General features: G+C 40.5%; 1 protein-coding gene across 5 annotated transcripts in view; it reads left to right on the top strand.

Annotated features, from left to right (window-relative positions):
• Positions 1-23,666, top strand: part of LOC306744498 (focal adhesion kinase 1-like) — a gene marked incomplete at its 5' end in the record, with an annotated part of 53,782 nt that overhangs the window by 17,527 nt on the left and 12,589 nt on the right. For 3 of the 5 annotated variants that reach the window (XM_079227155.1, XM_079227151.1, XM_079227154.1), the window contains 21 exons: positions 1,694-1,781; positions 2,706-2,785; positions 2,940-3,002; positions 3,105-3,159; positions 3,539-3,679; positions 4,118-4,195; positions 5,176-5,283; positions 5,836-5,953; positions 6,294-6,324; positions 6,715-6,785; positions 7,221-7,238; positions 7,851-7,907; positions 9,065-9,085; positions 10,597-10,694; positions 11,154-11,238; positions 11,331-11,431; positions 12,285-12,400; positions 12,790-12,890; positions 13,058-13,147; positions 13,303-13,507; positions 20,018-20,129. In XM_079227155.1, coding sequence (XP_079083281.1) covers positions 1,694-1,781; positions 2,706-2,785; positions 2,940-3,002; positions 3,105-3,159; positions 3,539-3,679; positions 4,118-4,195; positions 5,176-5,283; positions 5,836-5,953; positions 6,294-6,324; positions 6,715-6,785; positions 7,221-7,238; positions 7,851-7,907; positions 9,065-9,085; positions 10,597-10,694; positions 11,154-11,238; positions 11,331-11,431; positions 12,285-12,400; positions 12,790-12,890; positions 13,058-13,147; positions 13,303-13,507; positions 20,018-20,129 — 1,837 coding nt within the window. Of the gene's footprint in view, positions 1-1,693; positions 1,782-2,705; positions 2,786-2,939; positions 3,003-3,104; positions 3,160-3,538; positions 3,712-4,117; positions 4,196-5,175; positions 5,284-5,835; positions 5,954-6,293; positions 6,325-6,714; positions 6,786-7,220; positions 7,239-7,850; positions 7,908-9,064; positions 9,086-10,596; positions 10,695-11,153; positions 11,239-11,330; positions 11,432-12,284; positions 12,401-12,789; positions 12,891-13,057; positions 13,148-13,302; positions 13,508-20,017; positions 20,130-23,666 lie in introns of all 5 variants that reach the window. The other 2 variants (XM_079227152.1, XM_079227153.1) reach the window with 2 other exon arrangements.

Genomic DNA, 23,666 nt, shown 5'->3' with positions numbered 1-23,666 from the left:
ACTAGATCTTCTAGTTAATCAAGAGGGAAAACCCCTTTTTAATGCTGTGCTGATATCAAACAGCAGGCCAAGTAATATTAGATTATATATTTTCTCTCAAGAGGCGGAAAAGATAATGATTATACCATAAACATGGCAACTTTACAATATCTGTATTTTAATAAACCTTCCTTACAAGCTACAGCTTTATAACATATGGTCCCAATGAAGCCATTTTACACTTCCAGTAAACCTGAAATGAATCACTGTGCACAGTTGGTAAAAATTAATTTAATATTGCTCCTTTTTGCCAAGGTCCCTGTGTGTATTTTCCAGGGGTTTCGAAAGTCCTCATATAATGCATTTTCTCATTCATCCATGGTGGATGACGTTTGCTTAAATTCAATGGGTCAAGGTGATTCACTGCACAGGTTTGTGACTTGCATGCAATGAGTAGTTGTTTTTAGTGTATTTTCTGCCTATTATTGAACTACAATCTGTAGAGCTTTATTCTTCCCATTTGTTTGGTGCAGTAGCCTCATGCGCCACGTAGGGAGGGTCTTCTCTGTTTGATGACGGGGACGAAGGGAAGCTGCTCGTTTGTTTCTCAACCTACACTAAAGCTATGCTGGCGCTTGGCATCTTCAGTGGATATTGTTAACGGCTCTTCTTCCAATTCTGTCCTTTGGCCTGCAGCCGATGTGTTACACCCAAAATCCGTAAAATTTGAATGAGTTCAAAATTACCTACTTGTTCACGCCGCTAACATGTAGCTGAGTGGCTCTGCCAGTTGTTGCAGCTTTGCAGAGCCGCGAGCCCACAGGAGTTTCTGCTGCTGCCAAGCTATTGTTAGAACAGCAGAAGTCGCCCAGGGGATGGACTGACTCTCTCTCACTCCTCTCTCGCTTCCTCGCGTGTTTCTCTTCGGTCTCGTGCGCTGCTCGCAGTCGCTTTTTTTTTTTCCACTTTGATCCTTCTCTCCATCCTTCTTCCTCTCATCTCTCACATCTGTGCTTTCTATCTTACCCGGCTCTCTCTTTTCTCTCAAACACGCATCATCTTCTCTTCTCACAATCTCTTTTTGGTTCATTCATTATAGAACGAGGATGTTTTATTCATTTTGTCCTCAGCCTTGATTTCCTTTGTTATTTAACTTCAGGCCTGTCGCATCACATCAGCTTGGAGCTCGCTCGTCTTCTGACCCATTTCTCTCCACTGTAGTCACTGCAATATGTCACTCAGTCATAAAATGATATGTCACCATAAACGATGATGGCCCATTTGGGCACTTCAGTGGCACAGTTAACTGGCAAGTGTAACAGCAGGAATCTCATAATGCTTTATGGTATCACAAGGTTATCACTTTCAGTTAGTTCACTGCCAGTAAAATATGAAATTGCGTCTCCCTGTGTCACCAGACAGTAATATAGTGAGTACAAAGAGCATCTTCCAACTTCAACACTTTGCCCCTGTGTTGGCAAACAGGTTTTTTTTTCATTATCTATAAAACATAAGTGGGATTCAGTGGTATACGCTCACATAACCAGCTTTGAAATGTATCGAGGTCTGTGCATGCGTCAGCTATACGTATGAGTAAGCATGCTCCTTCTGTCTGAATTTGGATTATGCAGGTTTTTTTTTAATATATATTCGTTATGTGCGTGTGTGTGCTGACAGTATGGGTATTTAGCCAAATTGTCTCTGTCATTCTCAGGTATGAGTTGCGGATGCGGTACCTTCCTAAAGGTTACCTCAGCCATTTCTCTGAGGACAAACCCTCTCTTAACTACCTCTATCATCAGGTGAGGCAACTTGGCAGGATCACACAAAAAGGAAGGACACAGAAAGGTGTCCTCCTTGTGGAATAATACTCACTAAAAAACATTTTTTATCATTTTCTTCCGTCATACAATATCTGCTCTGTCACTTGCTCCCTGTCGCTTTTTCATCTAACCATGCAGACATACCTTGAAACAGATTACTAAAAAGATACTTAACTGATACAATTCATTTTGCTCTTACATGGCACTGCAGGATTACTTTATCTTGAGAGCAGTGTTGTTATAAAACATTGGGCTCGTTCACTGATGTCTTCCTCTGTACTTTCTGACATTTATTCATGAGAGAGGAAAAGAAAAGTCTCAAACGACTCATGACGTGTTCTTGAACCGTAGAATTGTTCGCACCTGTGTTCTTATAATGACGAATCCCGTCGTCATCGCAAAAGCCTAAAGCGTCCCAAGAGGTACTCGTCACTCTCTGCAAATAGATCTACATCGTCCTGGAAGATGCGTTCCCTCCTCAGGGCACAATCTGCATCATCCTGCAGCAGCAGTAAACATGCCGTTGTGCGAAAAGGAAAAGGTCTAGGATGCAGAAATAGGCCTATTTTGGGCCTATAAATTGCATGATAAAATTATGAAATACATAAATTCATTAAAATAATTATTTAAAATATATTATTAATGAAAAATATAGTATTTTAATTCAAAGTCTGTCATAGAATAGGATTGTAGGACTAGAATTATTATTGCATGCACAATTATTTTGCACGTCAGCACTCAAATGTGCGTAAGTGTGCTCCTGTAGATTCCTTTCTAGGAACAAATCCAAAATAAGAAAACATTGGCGAATGAAAACCGTGTATCCCGAGTGGGTTTTAAGAAGAACATTCTTCTAAAGACCGGTTGGTGAATGAGTTGTTGTGTTTCACTGCGTGTCGACAGGTAAAGAGTGACTACATGCAGCATATCGCTGACCAGGTGGATCAGGAAGTTGCTCTGAAACTGGGCTGTTTGGAAATTAGGTGAGGAAAAACACACATTTGTTCTTACGCCACAAGCGTGACAGAAATCTACATTTATCTTGAATATTAGTCACTGCTTATATCATAGAGGTTTTCCAGAATATGTGACTTCATCGTTTTAATATAGTTTTGCCTTTCTCTGTGAATGTTATAGGAGGTTCTTCAGAGAGATGCCAGGCAACGCCCTGGATAAGAAATCCAATTATGAACTATTAGAGTAAGTGATCAGAGTTTATCTGGTTCACACTTTAAACCACATTGCCTCTAATTTAGGTTCTAAGATTGTAGATTTTAAATGTTTTCATTCTGTTATGTTTAGGAAAGACGTTGGTTTGAGAAGGTTCTTCCCCAAAAGCCTTCTGGACTCCCTCAAGGTGAGGCTAAACTACTGTTAATGTAGTAAGGGGGGTCAGTGACTCTCATCTCCCGGACTAACCAGCCAGTCTCCCATTTAAGTCCCATTTAAGATCACAGGAGTGTCAGTGGTGGAAAGTCCTTTGGGAATCCGAGGCCCACTTAGTCGGCTGGATGAGCTAATGGCTGTTTGACTGAGGTGCCGGCTGACCGGCAGGGAGACTAACTTGATGACTGAATGGATGTCTGGCTGAATGTCTTTATAATCTGATTGTCTGGAATTAAGTTAAACATCCTGTTGTCACCTGCCGTGTGCTTTGTAATGTATTGGCTCTGAACCAACTTCCTCCCAGAAAGACTTAACCTGTGGAAATGTTTTTTTTTCTCCCGCTCTGTCAGGCGAAGACTCTTCGCAAGCAGATCCAGCAGACCTTTAAGCAGTTTGCTAACCTCAACGATGAGCAGAGCATCCACAAGTTCTTTGAGATACTCTCCCCCATCTACCGCTTTGACAAAGAGTGCTTCAAATGTGCTTTGGGGGTAGGGCAACACTCAATTTATAAAGACAAAAAGTGTTACGTCTAATTAGGTGAACGGTGAAAGCCATCCATATAGTTTCCATACAGGAAAATTCATACCAATTCAGGAGGTTGGACCTATTCACGACATGTAAAGTAGATTGTCGTCTTTAATTTAAATGGCTTGTCAGAGTCGTACAAGAAGATGCTAGTAATTGCATTTTTTTTTTTTTATTTGCACAATCCTGCTTCATATTGCTATATTCTTCTTATTATGACTGTTATGACTTTTCTCTGTACAAGAAGCCATTTCAAATCAAAAGTAGTGAAAACAAATGAGAACGTTGAAATCGTTTACGCTATTACTATTGCATGTTTCCCAGTACTATGTTTAGTAAATAATGCAGATGATATGATGAAATGTGACATCTATTTTAATACTGTATGTCTCCCTCTCCAGTCTAGTTGGGTAATATCAGTAGAGTTAGCTATTGGACCAGAAGAAGGAATCAGCTACCTCACAGATAAGGGCTCAATGGTGAGTATCACAAGGTCTAACTTTAAGTCCTCAGTGAAGGTGTAGCCGCTTCAAAATAAACTTTATTTAAATGGGATCTGATTATTCCAGCTGACACATGAACCAGTTCAATATTTTTATGGACTCAAGGTTTCTTTCAGCACTACTACATACTGCAGTGGTGTTTAATGCTGACTATTATATACTGCCTGCTTTTAAATTGAAAGCCAGATTGGCAATCTATCATGCCATCCTCTAATGGCTGTCCTCTCCAGTAGACATATTTCTTCTCGACTCCCGTTTCGCCCGAGTTAAAATGAGTCTTAAAATGCCAGCGGCCAGGTCCTTTTTGTTACAAAGCAGATGGCATGAGCGAGAAAGAGCCATATGTGTGGTTTCACCAGGTGATGTGATCAGGAGATCTACACATTGCTGCATTAGGAGGTGCTGGCTGCCACAACTCAAAAATGCAGGAAACAGCTGCACACCTTTTTTTTTTTTTTCAATGCGTAAATGAAGGTATTGTGGTGACCCACATACGGACTGTGAGAGACATTCACCTAAGGGCTACTGTGCCTTTAAGAGCTGGTGTGGTTTCCGGGGTCTGGGTTGGTTTGTTTGGTTTGGTTTCCGGGAAGCGTGGGGTTTTGCGCTGCCGCTATAGTACTGCACAAGTATTGTACATTTTATGTGGAGCTTGAGTAAACTATCTCAACTGCAACTATGCCTACGGTCTCGCTGTTTCCCAACTCTACAGTATTACATTTCAACTTAATGATGACAGACTGTCAAAATGTCTCCAGTTAATTTAATAAGTCGATAGCGGAGCGTATCCTGTTGGGCTCTCATGCACACATTAAAATCCACCCTTTCTCGTACTCAGTGTTGGCATCTTTGTATTTCAAAAAAGAAAAACATAATTAACTGGGACAATGAAAAAGAATATACAAACATTCTAAGTGTTTTTTAATATTTATGTGTATCTGTCTTTGTCGTTGCAGCCTACACACTTAGCTAACTTTAACCAGGTTCAGTCCATCCAATACTCTGCTTTGGAAGAGAAGGACAGGAAAGGCATGTTGCAGCTCAACGTAGCAGGAGCTCCAGAGGTGAAAACACACACACACACACACACACACACACACCTCTCATACGATATCCTTGGCTTTTCAATTGTAGGGTGGTTCATTGTGAAACATTGCTGCCTTTTGTTTGGATATTGTTTGCATTAATACCTCATGTTATATTTTAAGTAAAAGTGTAAATGTGTAATACACACACAATAGCATCTGCTTGCTTAAACGTTGTATTTTAACTTGTAGTAACAACCAATCTGTAGTAAAAATGCGGCACAGGGAAAGAAGGAAGCAGCCCAGGGGGAGGGTGAAGGCGGGTGTTGCCATCTGCACTTGAGTGTCGACGTGAGTGTGTCTGTCGAGAGTGGGCGTGTGTTTGCAGCAGGCCTTTCTAGTGGAACAGCATGTGCACATCAGTGCTAGAGTATCTGTGGAGGGATGTGTGTGTGCAGGAATGAATGTATGTGTGTGTGCGATGGTAGAGGACGTTACTAATAAAGCTCTCATTGTGTCACTGTGAAGCAACGCTCTGTCCCACTAATCGTGCGTGTGTGTGTGTGTGTGTGTATGTGTGTGTGTGTGTAGCCCCTCACAGTCACCACGGCATCGCTAACTACGGCAGAAAACATGGCTGACTTGATTGACGGATACTGTCGACTCGTCTCCTCAGCTACTCACTCCTTCATTGTCAGAGTCCACAAAGGTATGGCGCACTACCACTCGTCCATTTGTTTTTGGCTCTATTGCAGCATTTCAATGGTTCAATTGTGTGCAGTTAATGACAGTTGTGATCATTTCTATGTTGTTTAGATGGTAACTTGAATCAAAGAAAACATTTTCTCTTACTATAAATAGTAGTACTCAAGGTTTGAAATTGCTGTCAGACATTTTTCAGTCTGATTGTGGCTGACAACTTTGAATAACTATGCAATGTTTGAGCTCTTTTCTAAAAATAAATATGGCTACTAAGAAATGGCTACAGGGATGTAGTTTGAACAAGAGCCCAGTCTGTTCTGTGTCTAATGCATGTGTTCATTTTGCAGAGGGGGACAGAGCTCTGCCGTCCATCCCCAAGTAAGTCAACAAACACATTTGGTCTCATTAGCTTCTTTATCAAGTAAAAACAAGGTGTCCGTTTCCTGTGATACACAGAGGAAGTTTAGTCAATGTCCATCATCTAATTACCTCCGTTTAACCAGCACGACTTTGTTTTTTGTCTTACGTGACTGGGCTGGCTTGCGCTGGCAAGACTAGTTATTTTAAGTTCTTTTAAGTCCTACATACTGTGGATATGTGTTCTTCTTTTTCTCTCCTAAGGTTCAGCTTTAAAAAAGCTACACACATGACAGGATGTGGGAGGATTCTCCATTCCTCCTCTGCTTATCTTCATAGCGGCATCTGGAAGCTTTAGGTTTAGGTTAATGTGAACCCTAAAAAGGATTTTTCTTTTCATCTCTTTTCCAGAGTATCAAATCATGAGAGGCGGATGGAAAAACGAATGGAAGGAGTACGGACCCGAGCTGTTTGTGTCTCAGGTACAAGTCCCTGTCTCGCTCTCTCTCTTTTCCTGTTGGTCTGTTTCTCCCCTGTTGATTTTCCTGTCTGTGTGCTGCTTTAAATGTCATGAGTGACAGTGACTGCTAACAGTTGGATAAAGGGTTCATAGATATGTGTTCCCTCTATAAAGCATCATCTGTGTGTGCAATGAAGAGTCCTTGTCTCGCCAGATGTCCCCATGGAGAGCTTTAGTCACTGTCACTCTTCCTGTGTCGTGACTGTCTACTGACCTCTGACTGACTCACAGTTGCACAGAATTTAATGAAAATGACCTTAAATATAGTATTGAGTCATTTAATAACATCTGTGAGCTTATTTGTTTTTCTCTTAACAGTCAAACTAATGCTTCTTTTCCTCTGTGTGTGTGCGTGTGTGTGTGTTTGTGTGTTTCATGCTGCATGGGGCTTTTGCAGGTCACACTAGTGGTGATGGTAAACAACACTTTTTCTATAAACTGCCCTAAATTAGTAACTTAACATAATTCCTGCTGTGTGTGTGCTGTATCTCTGCATCTGCCCGTAGCCGTTTCAGCCTTATCCATGACTCAACCTGTTATTCTTCAACTTGTTTCTGTGGAAAGAATGAACGTTTCCATCCCTCCCCTTTCCTATCCTGTTTCTCTGTCCCTCTCTTTATTGTACTCTTCTGTCCCACAATCCTTGTGTGCAGCTGTTTTATAGTCTATGAAGGGTTAAATTGTTGTGCATGTGTTTAGAATCCGGTATGGTGACAGTCTTTTGGAAAGGTACGTCTGTCTGATGATGGTGTGTTTCTGTTGCTGTTGCCATTTTCACTCTTTATTTGTCTGTGGAGGCGTGTTCACTCAACTACTCGAGTGGGTTATAATTGCAGTATTAAAAAAAACAACAAAAACAGGTGATGCAATGTCAGATGTAATTTGAATACGGTCTGGGCGACTCATTGCATCAAAGGGAGGTTTTATATGTGAACTTGTTAACACTTTGGTATTTTGTGTGTCACCAACTGAGACTTAATGTTTCTTGGCTCTTGTTCCCCCTCCCCACTTTGCTCTGGGTCTGCAGAAACGGACGACTATGCTGAGATCATAGATGAGGAGGACACGTATACGATGCCTTCAAGTAAGTACAAACACATGCACGCAACCGTTGTAGGCAGCTGATTTGACAACTGGAAAAAGGGACCGATCGTCATTGTGCGTCTGTGATCAGTGGACCCCTCCAGACCTGTGCAGCATACGGTGTGTGTGCATACTAGTGTCAGTTCATGTGTGTGCAGGTGGAACGCTTGTTGAGGCGATGGGGAGATTTGAGTTTGAGCTAGTATGTGATTATTATTATACATTTAGACTTATTAGTTGTGGACCACGATATCTCAATATATGATTTTGTTGCGTAAAAATGATCACATTGAATTATCGCCCGTTCCCAGGCCTTATCTTCGGTCTGTAGAAGCCATGAATGTACGCAATAACGAATGTATTGTTTAATCAAGGGATTGGCATTGTGAACTGTGGCGCGTCCCAGTAAGTGTTGTATGAGTATGGAGAGTATCTTGATATGCTGTAAATGAGCCGTTTCAATGCTTTATTACTTTCCACCATATGGGACGATTTAATGATACATTGAAACCTAATGATAAATCAATTCAGGCTTCTGCTTTGAATTAAACTCTTTTTAGATTGGTGGACAAAAGGATGGCAGGGAAAATAATGACACGAATGACTCTACATTTTCCGTGGTTACATGTGGCAATCGTATAAAAGGGGAAACCACTTGAACCACATACGGCTTCTGTATTAAAAAGGTCTCCAGTCTGCATTTCTTTCACTGAGTTCCTCAGATTGCTTTGAGACATTAAACAGTCAAGATTTGGCGAATGGCTCTATTGACTGCTAATAACTATTATGATAAGTGTTAATTGTGACAATTACATGAATGTAGAGGTTCATCTGGCTCCTGTGGATGCAACTTCATTATTATCTTAAAACATTAAGAGAGCCTGCTGGGCTGCAGAGGAATGCCTGATCAGCAGGTTTATCACCTTAACGCATGATGGGGAAAGAAGTTAAGTGACATTTTACTTTGTGATATTTACTGACGAAATCCCCCATTTAACCGGCCCCAAAATGTGTCCCTGTGTGTATCAAGCATAGAAACTAAACTGCATCACTGTCACAACGACCTCATGGCAATTGTTAAAAACTGCAGTCACAATAATAGATCTTTGTACTCACAGCTAGTTATTTCTGTCTCCTATCACTAACCCATTTTCCCAGAATACTATGGACTAGATCAAGGTAATGATTGGAATGTTCCGTAAGTCTGGCTGTATTGTGATGGCACTTTGGTTTTGTGGTTGTTGTGATCTTTATTTTATGTTTTTTATGTTTTGTTTATTCTATGCTTGCAGCTGTAAAATAAAACCGAATGTATTTCGGTACATGCACCCTGTTGATTTGACCCCGCCCCCTCTGTGGATGTTTGATGTGCTGTCATTGGCTGATTTGATGGTAGCTGATTTGACAAGGATCTTGTTGTGCATTTTTGAGATTTAGGAATTAGAAAAGGTCAAATGAACTGTCATGATTTATATGATTGTACTGTTCAGGGTAACAACTACATGGCAACAGTTCAAAAACTTTTTATACGCCGTTTAGGCAACTTTCCTTTTTTACAACTTTGGCCTGGTGGAGGAAGTGCAGGAGGAGGGAATGGTTTAAATACATACATTTTAAACCGAAACCACTAACAAACAGCGTAGTCCAATTGTTTAACCATAATGAGCGACTTCTCTAAAATCAGGTTGCATGAGCGACATTTAGAGGCCGGGCACACGGCCATTAATTATGGCCGACTGGACATTTTTGTTACTGTAATGTTGCAATCTCATTTAGTCTCTTCCCCACTACCAGGATTTTATTGCACAGCATAGTTGTCTCTAAAGGGACATTTCACGACTGTAAACAGTATAGAAGAGAAGTCAGAGATTTGTCAAACGCTGTATGCTTATGTGTGCTATATTCATCTGCTGATTACATGGACAAAGTCAGGTCAACAGTGTCGGCAAACCACCAGCCTCTCAGCAGCCTGCAGCGCACAGTCCTTTTGGGTTCTTATTTTCTTAAAACTTAAAATAAAACTAAACATTTTCAGTAGCCTCACTTGACAGCAAGTACAGAAGGAATTTGACTGACTTTAATAACCGCTACAAATCATATTTGTGCCACTGGTCCTAAATCAGCCGGTGAGCTATACAATTCACCTGACTTTATCCATAATACATTTGATTCAATGTGGAAATTCATGTTGATTTTAAATTCATATATAAATTGAGTGTTACTGGCTGTTCGTCTGTTACATGGCATGTCTGGTTGTGGTTTTTGTTGTTGCATGCTGTTGACATTGATCTGTGCTGATTGCTAGAGAACTAAGCTTGTCAGAGTAGGAATGGAGATTATTCATCTGGAAATTCAGGATAATGCAATTTAAATAGCAACGATGGCACTACATAATATCTGTTTCCAGAGCTGAGTCACCTTTCTAAATGGTAACCGTGTCTCATTTGTATGATTTACTGGAAGATTAGTTTCAAAAGTTGATAAATGACACAATCAGTTGTACATCTATCAGCCATTAAAAACGTATTTAAACAAACTCTGCACACTGTAAAGTACTCTGCCAAGCTTGGTAAATGCAAGAACTGACTATGAAGTGTATTTGTGGGCACTGATGTGAATGTCTTTTTCTGTTTGTTTGTTTGTGTGTGTGTGTACCTGTGTGTTCATGTCCATGTACATTGTGTATATAGCACGGGACTATGAGATTCAGCGAGATTGTATCGAGTTGGGACGCTGCATAGGTGAGGGTCAGTTTGGAGACGTCCACCAAGGTGTCTACATCAACCCGGTATGTACAGGAGCCTCTTTCTCTCACGTACAAGCCTTTAATATCTGTGTTAAATATATCAGAATAATATAATCCAGTATAGATGGTCTTTAACAAGTGGTTGAGTGCACATTTTATAACATTTAACCATTCGCTCACATGACAATCACATCTGAAGTCAATTACTCGCCTCTTTTGAAGCTAGACCAAAAAGAATCAAACTTCAAATTGCATCACAATTACGCCGTTTATATATATATATATACAGTACACACAGTAACAGAAGAAAAATATGAAGAAAAATATGGGAAGAGCTTGCCACTCAATAACCACGCCATACTTCCAACTTTAATCATTTTATTTCAATAGGTGATACACATATTCTCTGTGTATTTTAATAGGCTATTTCAAAATTAGCCTAATATCGATGCCTCCGATGTAATGCTGATCGTGTTGTTTACCTGGATCTGTTCCTTGCAGGAGAACCCAGCCCTGTCTGTGGCAGTGAAGACGTGTAAGAACTCAACGTCCGACAGCGTCAGGGAAAAGTTTCTCCAAGAAGCACGTCAGTTCAACAGTTATTCCCTTTAAAGAGTTTGCAGAATAGCTTTTTAGTACAGAACAAAAAACCTGACCCTCACTCATCTTTCCCCGCAGTGACCATGCGTCAGTTTGACCACCCAAACATTGTAAAGCTGATGGGTGTCATCACAGATAATCCAGTCTGGATCATCATGGAGCTCTGCACGCTCGGAGAGGTACGACACCGATAAGAATTTGTATCCGGGTGTACAGTATCTGCTAATTTACATGGATGTGTGCATATGTTAAAAAGCTTATTTATGTAATCACAGTAAACCTAGGGCTCATTTTCCAGTCTTAAACTACAAACCACAAGTCTGGTTGTACATCAGATTATAGAAATATCCACCGTACAAACAGCTGCGTTCTACATTATTTTAAGTATCTGTCACAGTCAACAGCTCATTTTAATTTTCCATTCATTTCCTCTCTTTACTTGTTTTATCATTCTGAGCTGTGTTGACTGTACACTTTAGTGAACTGTGTCTTCTTGAAGCATGAAACGCAACAAAATGTGGAAATGTCGGGACAAAAATCCAAGGGAAAGTGTCTTACTTAGTAATAAATTGCCTTTACTTTGGTTTGAAAAACAATTTGTTTAACTTTGATATTGTATGTGTGTTTGCATTGGTTTGTGATATTGGGTTTTCTTTATAAGCACATTTCAGAGGCCCAGCTGAGCTCCAGATGCACCACATGACATATGTAGGCAGCAGAGCGGTAGACAAGTAGTCATCTACTGCCTTGGAGAAAAAAATGCACCCACATGCTCTTCATCATATTTAGTTTTCTGTTGTTGACAAGAAGGATGATGTCCTCGTTAATTTCTCCTCACATCACATTTGTCCTCACTGTCGCTCTCTTTCTGCCCCTCCATCTCAATTTGTCATTCTGTTTCTCTTTGTCTCACTCATTTTATCTCTGTCTAGTTCCTCTACTTTTCCTAATTTCTCTCTTCTTTTTTTTTACCAACAAATCATTGCTCTCTTTCTCTCTTTCACGTCCGTTTGTCTTTGTGTTTTTTTCTAGTTACGGTCCTTTCTCCAGGTGAGGAAGTACAGTCTAGACTTGGCCACGCTCATCTTGTACTCGCACCAGCTCAGCACGGCTCTGGCATATCTGGAGAGCAAGCGCTTTGTGCACAGGTATGTACGCGTTATGGTCTTTTAAACTTCCATTACACCAGAATATTTTAGAATGATAAAAGTTAATATTCTACTACATACATTAAAGAATATGTTTTTATAGCAAATACATATTATTTTGTAAACCACAGCCCAGCATTGCCACCTACTGGAGGAATTAAAATGACCTATGTATGTCCTGCTTAAAAAAAAGGAGATATTTTCTGATAAACATCTTCATTGATTCTTTGTTGATGTCTCATAAAGAATGAGATATACTAGTGATCTTATCATGCTGTTTTTTTTTTTCACAAGCTACATAACCGATGTAAATAAATACTTCATGTGTCAACATGTAGATACACATAATAAATGTGATGAAAGATAAATAAAAGACGTGTCCTCCTCAGGGACATCGCCGCGCGGAACGTGTTGGTGTCGACAGTCGACTGTGTAAAACTTGGGGACTTTGGTTTGTCTCGATACATGGAAGATAGCTCGTATTATAAAGGTAAATATAACGCCTCTATACACTCACAGTGCTCCCATAATTGCACTCTTCAGCGTCTCCTTTACACTGGCTTTGGTCTGTCAAATCACCATTATTCTTCATTGGACTGACATGAGCTGAGCTGATCATGAGAGTGTAACTCAGCTCTCCTGGTTTCTGTTTCCCAGCCTCTAAAGGTAAACTGCCCATTAAATGGATGGCTCCAGAATCCATCAACTTCAGGCGATTTACCACAGCCAGTGACGTCTGGATGTTTGGTGAGTTTAAGTCTTTGTTTTTACTTCCTTTCTTACATTTCTGTGTCTGTTTTGTCCCGATGCTTTGCGGTTATAGTTGCCTTTTTGCGGCATTCAAGAGCCAACGGGTGGCTGTGTCAGTCTCGTATTGAGTGGGTTTTTCTGTCTTTCCCTAGGCGTCTGTATGTGGGAGATCCTAATGTTCGGTATCAAGCCTTTCCAGGGTGTGAAGAACAACGACGTCATCGGCAGGATAGAGAACGGAGAGCGACTGGCGATGCCCCCTCAGTGCCCTCCCACTCTCTACAGCTTGATGACAAAGTGTTGGTCGTATGATCCCAGCAAGAGGCCACGCTTCACTGAACTGAAAACACAGCTGAGGTATTTAATGGAGTGTGGATTGAGTGTCTTTGTGCGTGAGCTATTTGGGGTTCGGTGTCTTGCTCAAGGTCACAAGCCACCAATGCTCCTATCTCGAGTGCGATGTGGGAATGTTAATTATTATCTGTACATGCTTTACCTATGGTGAAGAAGCATATGTGTGTATATATATATATATATATATATATATATATATATATATATTGCACGTGCACCAGGCATTGTTTGTCCCGCATAGTAAGCTAGACAGACAAAAGTGCCAAATAATTATGTTTATTGGAAAAAAAGATCCATCGGCAAATGTTCTACTTTTCTTTCATTAAGCTTGCACATAGAAAATGCAGCCTCCCCCAGATCACCCCCGTAACACATCCATTCAACAATAATACTAGGTTCAGTTTTCAATCTTAAATCTTTTAAGTAAAGTTGTGATATTCAGTCGCTCGTTGTGAATCCCACCGCATGTTATTCTCTCCAATGTTCCCAAATGTAGTTAAGATAAAGGAACGTGCCAAAGTAAAATATATTTTTATATAATTTATGTTTCCTTACGCCTTCCTACCAGCAGGTGTCACTGTCTGTACTAGTAATCTAAGAAGATGAATGAAGCGTACAAAGAGTAGGTAGATATTATACATTTAATATCTAGCACCATATTTGGGCCTTTGTCTATGACCAGAATGAACCATTAAAGATGGATGTACACATTGACATGCCTTCTGATGTTCAATGACATGGCAGATCATTTAAATATCTTAATCTGCTCTGATTTAATCCAGTTTTAAATACTCCATTGATTTTTAGTCATCTTTAATAACGGACGTGGACGCAGTGGGTGTAGCACCTATGTGTGGTTCTACACCCACTGCGGATAAACACATTTTATGAATATCCCAAACAGGCAGATTTTTGAGTATTTTATATTTATATTTTGAGTCGATTGTGAGTCGCTTTCACCTTAAAGGGTGTTTGGCGTTGTTCACATCTACACTACACAGATAATATAGGATTCCAAGTGCATTTATACACTTGTTTGATCCTAAACATGGTTCAACTCTCTCAAAATAAACCTGAAAGCTAACACTTTAATGATATAGTAATTGTTTAGACACGGACTGCACTTTACCTCCTCTTTGGGCTGATGACAGCACAGTTGGCATGGTAACAGAGACGTGATGTGACGTGTGATGATGACGGAGATAGATTAAATGAGATATCTCGGTCACGCCTTGCCTCCTTGTTAAATGATACATCACTGCCATGTTTCTGGCTTTGTCTGGAGACAGATTTGCAAAGAGCGAGATCTTATCTATGGAGGGATAATGTTGTGATCAGATAAGGCTGAGCCAGACAACACCATTTATACTCTGTTGTGTAAGTACCGGTATGACATCACGTGTATTCCCCTTTAAACAGGTAGGGTCCGACCTATTCATGAGTCATATTGTGTCACACTTATAATTGCGCAAGATAAGTGTGTCTTTTGTGAAATACTTTTTTATCAAATATGATGAAATGAGAGTTGCTCTCACAAGATGGGCAACTCAAGCAAACACATTTAATTGAAATACCAGAAACATCATTGGGGCCCGGTGTCGGTTATCTTCAGGTGTCAAGAGAAAGGCACAAAGCACTCCATGAATCTGGCATGCTTGATGATTTATGCAAGCAGTGTTGGGTTACATCCTCCTTCTGACAACCTACGTGTGTGAGGTGTTTTTTAATAGTTGAGTCAAATTTGTAACATTTTAAAAGGCAGAATGAGCGAGTGTATGTCATATTTATTTGTCAAGCATTAGAGATAAATAGGGGTGCAGTAGGAGCAAAGCTTTTCCCAGCAGCCATGACTCAACTGTTCATGATCGGACCTGCAGTTTTTTGGAAGTAATACTTCCTCTGATGGAACGATAGACCGTAATAACAACAGGAGTCGTGCTGGTGGTAATGAAGTAACTTGAGTTTGAGTTTTAGGGCGCTGTCCTGAAACAGTGCAAACTGAAAGTCAGTGGAAAGCCAATATTACTTATTTGTAACACGAATGAGACCTCTTTCTCTTTTATTTTGTTTAAATTATGATTTTATTGTTTTCTTCAGATATGTCTAAAATGGCAGTCCAGTGTGTTTTATGGATATAGATAATCACAACAAATGTATTTATGAATACATTAAAATAATGATATAAATGATCCTGCCAGTGTTAGCATGGTGCGCTGTTTGGTTTTAACTCGATACATCAGAAGTGTTTGCTTCCTTGATCTATGTTAGAAATAAGGCTCTTTTATTTCTTAAACATGACAATCATATTCCAGATGTTAGCTTCCTTATATTTACACACAGAGAGCTGTTTCCCTTTTTTAAATTTAAACAAAATAACTAATTAACAACAACAGATTCATGCAGCAAAGATGTTCCCCCATTTATCATTAATATCTACTTCTGTATATCATATATACTTAATAAGTTTTAATGTAGTTTGAGCTGCTTATTTAAATTTACAATGTTTCTTTATTGATATCATTTAGTCTAGAGATACGTTCACTGCATGTGAGTAAGTGCAGTCAAAAGATTACTTCCAGGATATAATAAAAGAGTTGAAATTAGAGAATATTTCTACAGTTATGTTTTCATATTATGTTTTTTATCTCTCAAAATGTAGAAAAATAGATGTAACATAACTCATTTCCGTTCATATTGTTAATGTTGAGGTTAACCAACACAAGCAGCGCAACAAGATGCCGTCATTGTTTCCTGCAACATGCACATTCTCTCTCCGTCTCGTTCTCTTTCTCTCGTACACAGAAACAGGAAAATAAGAGTGCATATTTACCTCCTGTGGCTTTATGAGTTTGCTTAAAACCAGCATGACTCACACCTTAAATTCCACCTTGATTACACCTCCAATGTTCTCAATGTCAGCTTTCTGCCCCCCAATTCTTCTCTCTTTGCCTCCTTTTCAAACTCTTTTTTCCCCTCCTCTTGACCTCTTTCACCTCTTCATTGTGTCCTCCTTATCATGGAGATCCGCTCATTAGTGTGAAACATGTACAGTATGTTTATGGTTCTGTGTTTTAATGGGCTGAAAACTAAGAATGGAAGAAGTGTTTGAGTGCTAATCCGACAAAATCAAGGACACTTATTTTAATTGACTGATATTTTGGCATGAAGAAATAGAGGAACCCTTAACGTGCCTCATCCAGTGTCTTGGAAACCAAGTCAATATTGACCACGTTAACTATGGTCACTGGCTATTATTAGGGGAAAGTCATGCCATATAAGGTTATACAATTTAGTCCACTTTCGGTCTGGCCGGCTTTTATAGCATAATATCAATTATAGGTCTCTCCTGCCAAATATGCAGCTCTCAGCTCCTACTACAGTTTTCCTAGACGTTGGACCTGTGTGTGTGTGTGTGTGCGTGTGTGCGTGTGTGTGTGTGTGTGTGTGTTTACACAGTGGGCAGCTGCCAGGAGCTCCACCTTTCCAAAAGACAGAGAGAGAGAGAATAGACAGAGAGAATTGAAGAGGGAGGGGAAAAAGGCGAGCAGAACTTCGGCAGTGCTGTACTTTCATCGCCAAAGCTCGCAGACCAAGACTCCTAATTCTCCGATCATATTGTGCTGATAGCGAGGTCTATGTGTGGGCCGTAGTCTCCTGGGGTTTTGTTGAGCTACAGCGGGGCACATTTGAGTCATCCTGCCAGGAGTGGTACATTTCATCCTTCTAGGGTTGCTGGAATCTTTTGTGGGTATTCATGTTGACCTTCAGTCGTGTATTACTGCTTAGTGCCACTGGCTCATGATCATTTTAGTGGCTGCATTATTCTCCTAAAAGGGCTTGACTGGATATACTTTGGTGCTATTGGATTGGCCTGTTCTAAAGGTACAGTATTGTCTCTTATGTCCAGGCCTTTTCGAATACTTTATCTTCCTTTTAAACGATGTGTGATGCATTCAGTGGCTGCTACTGTATACCTTGTGGCCATTTGTGTGTTTGTTTGACTGTCGATCCTCTTGATAAAATGCGAGTCCATCATCCAGTGTGTCTTAAAACAATATTCATACAATATTTGTACATTGAAAACGTCACTGGACGCTATAATAGTTCGTCCTCTCCTGCAAGGAGACCCCTTCGTAAAGTCCCCGCTGTTTGTTTCCTCGCTGCTCTTGTGGGATAGTAACGCGCCCGATGATCCGTCTACCGGTCAGACTTTCTGATCGCTAAGGTAACAACACATGTCGTCTGTTTATAACAACGTGGGAACCTGCCACCGCGCTTGAACCCAGATGTCTAAATCGTGCGGCTCAGTTTCAATCAGAAGTATGTGAATGTAAAGCAGGGCAGAGCTGAGAAGTGCAAGATTGTGCAGCGAGTCCAGGCTGAGTAAATAAGCTAAACAGGCCGTGTTATTCCAGGTGGCAGTGTGGTGTCGGCGGGGGAGGAGACAGTCAGCGTTTAAGTTGCCAGGTGCTGATGTTATCGTCGTCACACATAATACCATAACGCATGATGTCATTTACTGTTTAACTGCGAGGCGAGGTTGGCAGATTTATTCATGACTGGTTAGTGACTTGGCTTGTTGGATAGACGTTCAATAACAAGGACAGAGAGGTGCAATGCACCTATGCTTTTAAAAACACTCCTCTGGTTGCAGTTGAAGGCCCTTTTGTTAATTTGATGTTGTCTTTATTTGTTGGACTCGTATCATCAGTGCAGATCAGAAAACACACAGAAGGTTTTCCTGCAGAAAACAACTTAGAAGATCGGGAGCTTAGTGGGACATTTGTTTTACAGGTCTGATCAAGCTACAGAGAAAACATTTGAGTTTGCAAACCATAACGAACATTTTAAGCTAAACTGAAAGAATGATAATAAATATAATTTAAAATATAGTTTAAAATATACTATTTTAAATTAGTAATTCATATTGTTGATAATTCAATGTATTAAAAGAAAGCGTGTGCTGGAGACAAGGACCTGACAGGAGACTGACTTTGACAGGTGCAAGGACACACACACACACACACACACACACACACACACACACACACACACACACACACACACACACACACACACACACCCTGCAGGAAACAACAGAACAGGAGGGTTACTGGAAATAGCTCTCACCCTTGTTGAGGAAAGGAGAGTAGGAGCAGAGTGTGACTGCGTGCATCGGATTGTTCAACCACTCAGCGTTCTGCTTTGTGGAACCATCAACTCTTCAGCAGCAGCTCCTTCCTCTGGGAATCTGGGTTTGGTTTACCAGCGGTTTTCCCAGGGAACAGGTCAGTCAGGATAATTTTAGCGAGTGAATTCAGTGTGGTATCTTTGGCTGCATTGGACCTTAAAACATGTTGGGTTTGGGGCGTTGCTTAGCCTCCAAGTGATTCATTCCACCTTAAGCAATATTACACATAATTTAGCCTGACGCCGTATACGGATGGCATGAAGCTCTGTCTTGGTCTGCCCACCCGATTCAATAGAAGAGATGAGAGGAAGATGTTAATTGTGGACCACACCTGTCACCCGCTGCATGAGACGTAGGGGCCTCAAACTCCTTCAGCAACAGACTCACAGCACTAACACAGGTCCTTAATGCCAACGGCAGTCAGACCTTTAACACAATGTTAACGCGGTGCAACAAGTGAATGAGCGAAAGGTGTATAGATGCACATTGTTTTTTTTGTCTTTTCATTCTACCTCATTTTTATGTATTACTCAATCACTTTTATTTATTCCTTGTTTTTTTTTGTCACTTAAATTGTTTGAATCATTCCAATATATTAACATTAAACACAGATACAAAAATGAGGTTTGTCAAACAACAATAAAGCACAGGAAAAAAGAAGAAGAAGAAGAAAACAACACATCAGACAAGCAGACATAACAAAAAAAATTAAAATAAGAATACAATCACCCCGACACCCCTTTATTATCTTTTACCTGCACATTTGCATACCTGCATTTTTCTGAGCACATACATCCGACTACTTGACCACTACTCTAATTTGTTAAAAAAGCCATTAGATTTTTCCATGCTTGGTCAGTTTGGCTTTTTTACCCTGGCGATCATGTTTTCAAAGGCAGCCGTCTCTGCCATGAGTTTAAGCCATTCTGTGAGCGTATTTATTCCTTCTTTGACTATTGAGTTGCTGTAACAATTAAATGTTCCCAGTTTGGCATCATTAAAGTTATTATGTTTGTATCTGTGTGTGTATATTAGGGGGTAAAGTCCTAAATGAAAAATGTTGTGCCTCCATATTTTTTTTTATGGCAAGTGGGTCAGGTGGTTGTTGGTCAGTAAATGTCATTAAGTACATTTTATTAGTTTTTCATTTGTTAAGGGATATTTTTCAAAGTGTTTGATGCCATATGTTAAATTGTGTTCTTGAGATGATAACAGAAGCCACAATATCTTCTTAAATGAGGTGACGTTTCAGTAGAAACAAATAAAGACACCAGTACCTTTTTTGTGTTACATCGTCGTGTGTTTTCTTTCCTTGTGTCCAGCACTATATTAGAGGAGGAGAAGCTCCAGCAGAAGGAAAGGAGCAGGATGGAGATGAGGAGGCAGGTCACTGTTTCATGGGACTCTGGAGGGTCTGATGAAGCACCGCCAAAGGTAAGGCACGACTACACCACATGTGCTTGTGTCTCGGTCTGCCTGTTTGTATGAGTGCAACAGGTGTAGTCATAAAGAGTGTGAGTACCTGTTGTGTTTGCGCTGTTGGCAGTACATTGCAAGTCCCACGCGCTCTTTACGTGGCCCTTCTGATCTGCTTTCATGTAGCGTTACATGTGCTGTCTACTTTGCTGCGTCACACATGATTCCAATTAATGTTAAGGCTTTGAAATGATTCAACTTGTAACTTATTTGATTTAATGTTTCCTCTTTTTTGTACCAGTCTGAAGATACATGGTTTCTGCTGGACTCTGGTGAAATATAAATATTGCTATGTCTATAAACGTGAGGTTTTTTTCTCCCTGATGATGAAGGTTTAAGAACATCAAATGTCAATGGGTTGGAGCTTTTTGACTCCAGGCTTTTGAAGTCCCATGTTACCCTTTTTCTGCTTCTGCAGATGTGATAATTGTATTATTTTTTGGGGTTAATATTAGTCTAGTAGATTGGAACAAAAGACTTGCTGGGTTTGTGTGCGCCCTTGACCACATTTGGGTTTCTTTTCTACATTTTTCACATGTTTGCAAACATGACATTACTTCTTAAATGGTTATCAAGTCCACAACCTCCACCAGTGCCATCCCACCTCACCGCTTGTTGCCCCAGCTGCTGGCGGCTGTGCCCTCCCTTACTGGCCCCCATGCCCCTGCTGTTAGCATCTTCTAACTGCTTCTTTTGGTTACGACTAAAGCTGTATGTCTTGAACAGTGTTGTTCATAAGATTGAGAGGTTTGTTATTGTAAACTGCCAGTGATGCAGTTGACCTATTTCTAATCTAAATGTGGTTGCAGCTATCAGTGATTGCTGCAGTAGTTTTATTCAATTGACAAAAACATTAATTTAAATTTAATTTCAGTACATTTTATGCCCTTCAGGTGCACAGTGGCTCCATGGCTATGGTTTCAGACTCATCCCTGTCAGTGTCACCTGTCTCCTTCATATCTCTATCTCCCAAGATACCTTTTTCTATTTCCATGTGTCCGTCCTCTACCTTTGTCTTTCTGTCTGCAGCCCAGCCGTCGTCCCTCCTTGCAGCCCACCTTCAGTCTGGATTGTCTGTCTGCTCCTTCGCCTCACCGCCATTGCCATCAAAACCAGCGCTTTGCCTCACAGCTTTCCCTCTGCTTTGGAAACCCTCATCCTTCGTCTCCCTTCACCTCCTCTCACCTACCCACTCCTCCGCTCTGCTCGTCATCTCTGCAATGTCCCCATCACTTTTCCTCTCCTCCCAATCCTCAGCCTCAATCAGCTACTCTTCAAAATATCTCTTTCTGCAATAGCTCTTTCTCTCAGCACAGCACTAAATTCAAATCTGAATCCAAAGCCAGCTTGTCCCTCCAATCAGAGACTAACTTCTACCATCCACCTCACAGCTTTTCAGAGAGCCTGTCAAATGGCAGCTGCCCCCACAAGACAAATCCCCCTCCTAACGGCCACCTGCTCTGTTCATCGCAGCCAAAGTCGAACAACTCACTCTCCCATCCCTGGCACTTCTCCCCACTCCTTTCCCGGTCTAGTCCTAACCTTAACTCTCTGCCCCACAGCATGTCAACAATGTGTCCCCACACCTTCCAAAACATCCAGCCCAAGTCAAATTCTGAACATAAAACCCTGCTGTTGCGCAGTTTTCACAGTAGCTGCCAAGCTAATCCCAGTACCCCAGCACAACCTGACTCTGACCCCCAGCACCAACACCCTGCTGTGCAGTCATGTGGGAGGCCCCCGCTGGGCCCCCTCTCAGTCCCCTCTCACTACCATCCACACGGTCCAATGCCAACACCTTTTCCCGCCTCTTGCTCTGAAAGACACATGTCTAGACCCTTGAAGGCAGGTGGTGGACTGTTAAACTGCACTTAAGCTGTTTTTAACTAACTTAAACAACCGTGTTGGTATTGATCAAAAAAGTTGCAACATTTAGGATAATGACACCTCACTAAATAGTATTGGAAATGGTGACTTTTTTTATTCCAAGGAACTGATACTAAAACCTTTCTTTCTAAAAGGTTTCCCATTTTGAATGCTTTTATTTTCTCCTCATGTCTGCATTTGGGCAATCATGTGGATGAGAACAAACATGCCGCCCAATAACGGAATAAAAACATTCTTGGGTATTATTTATTGAGAGTTTATAGCCGACAACTTATTTCACTGAAATAACCAAAATTTAGGAAGAAACCTGTCTGTTCATCTCTGGCTCCTTTGCTCATAATAATAAGATCATTGAGCAAATTATGTTTTCAGTATCCTTTTTGAAGTTTTATTTTATTTTAGTAGCATTCAACAATCATTCGACCTTTGGTTGGTCACGATTGTCTTTCTGTTTTCCCACCACATGCCAAACTAAGTTAAGTAAGCCCAGTGTCAGCTAGTTCGACAAATGTTGCAACATTTTTTGATTAATGCATTCACAAACTCGATCCGATCTTTATCCCAATACTTAACTGAGTGCAGTGACTTCTGACACAATGCTCGCCAACACCAGCTGTAAATGAGCATGTTTGTTCTCGGCATGCTTCATCTATGTTGGACATGCTGTTTGTTGTGATTTGAATTTTGCCTCAGATGTTTGTGTTTGCCTCAGTCATTGTGTTGATGTGTCCTCGGATTATTGCGCTCTATTTCTAGCCCGGTCAGGATGCCTGTTACGAATCCCAAATCCATTGGTTAATATTCAAACCCATCTAACACACGTGGACTTAGATATAGCACACACGGATAAGCATGAAGGCAAATATTTACAGAATCAACACCAAAGAAAACCTCATCCTCTTCTTTTATGTCACTGGATTTAAAACAAAGTTACGGTACCGAAAACATTTATTTACACGAGGTGGAACCCAAAGTTCAGAACTAATGCTGTAATGTAATGCAACAACTTTTCCACTCTCCAGGTCCGGGACTCAGCCATGTTCAAGAGGAAAGAGCTTCAACTGTAACATATAGTGTATTTCAATATCATGCTGAATTCAGTCACTTTGAATTATTTATTGGTATACTACTAAAGCTTCAAAGGATGCGTGAAGCCTAGGATTGAGACAGCAACTATAAATACACAAAGAGCTCGCTAAAAGGCCCGTCTCTGCTTAAGCCAGTGTAGAGTGATGCATGGAGTAAAAACAAAAAATCTTAATTACACCGTGCCACTCAGCATACCTCAAATTCTTCCTGACAGAAGTATATGTCTCCCAACAAGTTGATTTTAAAAGCTACAGTGTGTCCAAAATGCATTGCTCCAAAATCTTCTGCTTGAACGCTAAAGATAAGGAAAAATTTAAATAGTCAAAGTTAAGTTGACAAGATGTTTGTTTTTTTGTCACACTCTAAAATTGCATGCTTTTGTTAAATCTCATAAATATGCTCATCAAAAATAGTCAATTTTTCCTCCATACCGGTGCCTGGAGATGTTTGTGTTACTAACACAGCCATACATTTGTATCGGATAAAGCAGCTCATGAAAGGAGGTTGTGGCAAACAATT

The sequence above is a fragment of the Taurulus bubalis genome, assembly GCF_910589615.1.
Source record: "Taurulus bubalis genome assembly, chromosome: 12".
Classification (NCBI taxonomy): domain Eukaryota; kingdom Metazoa; phylum Chordata; class Actinopteri; order Perciformes; family Cottidae; genus Taurulus; species Taurulus bubalis.
Note: the sequence above shows the minus strand (reverse complement) of the source record. Positions and strands in the feature narration are given on the sequence as shown.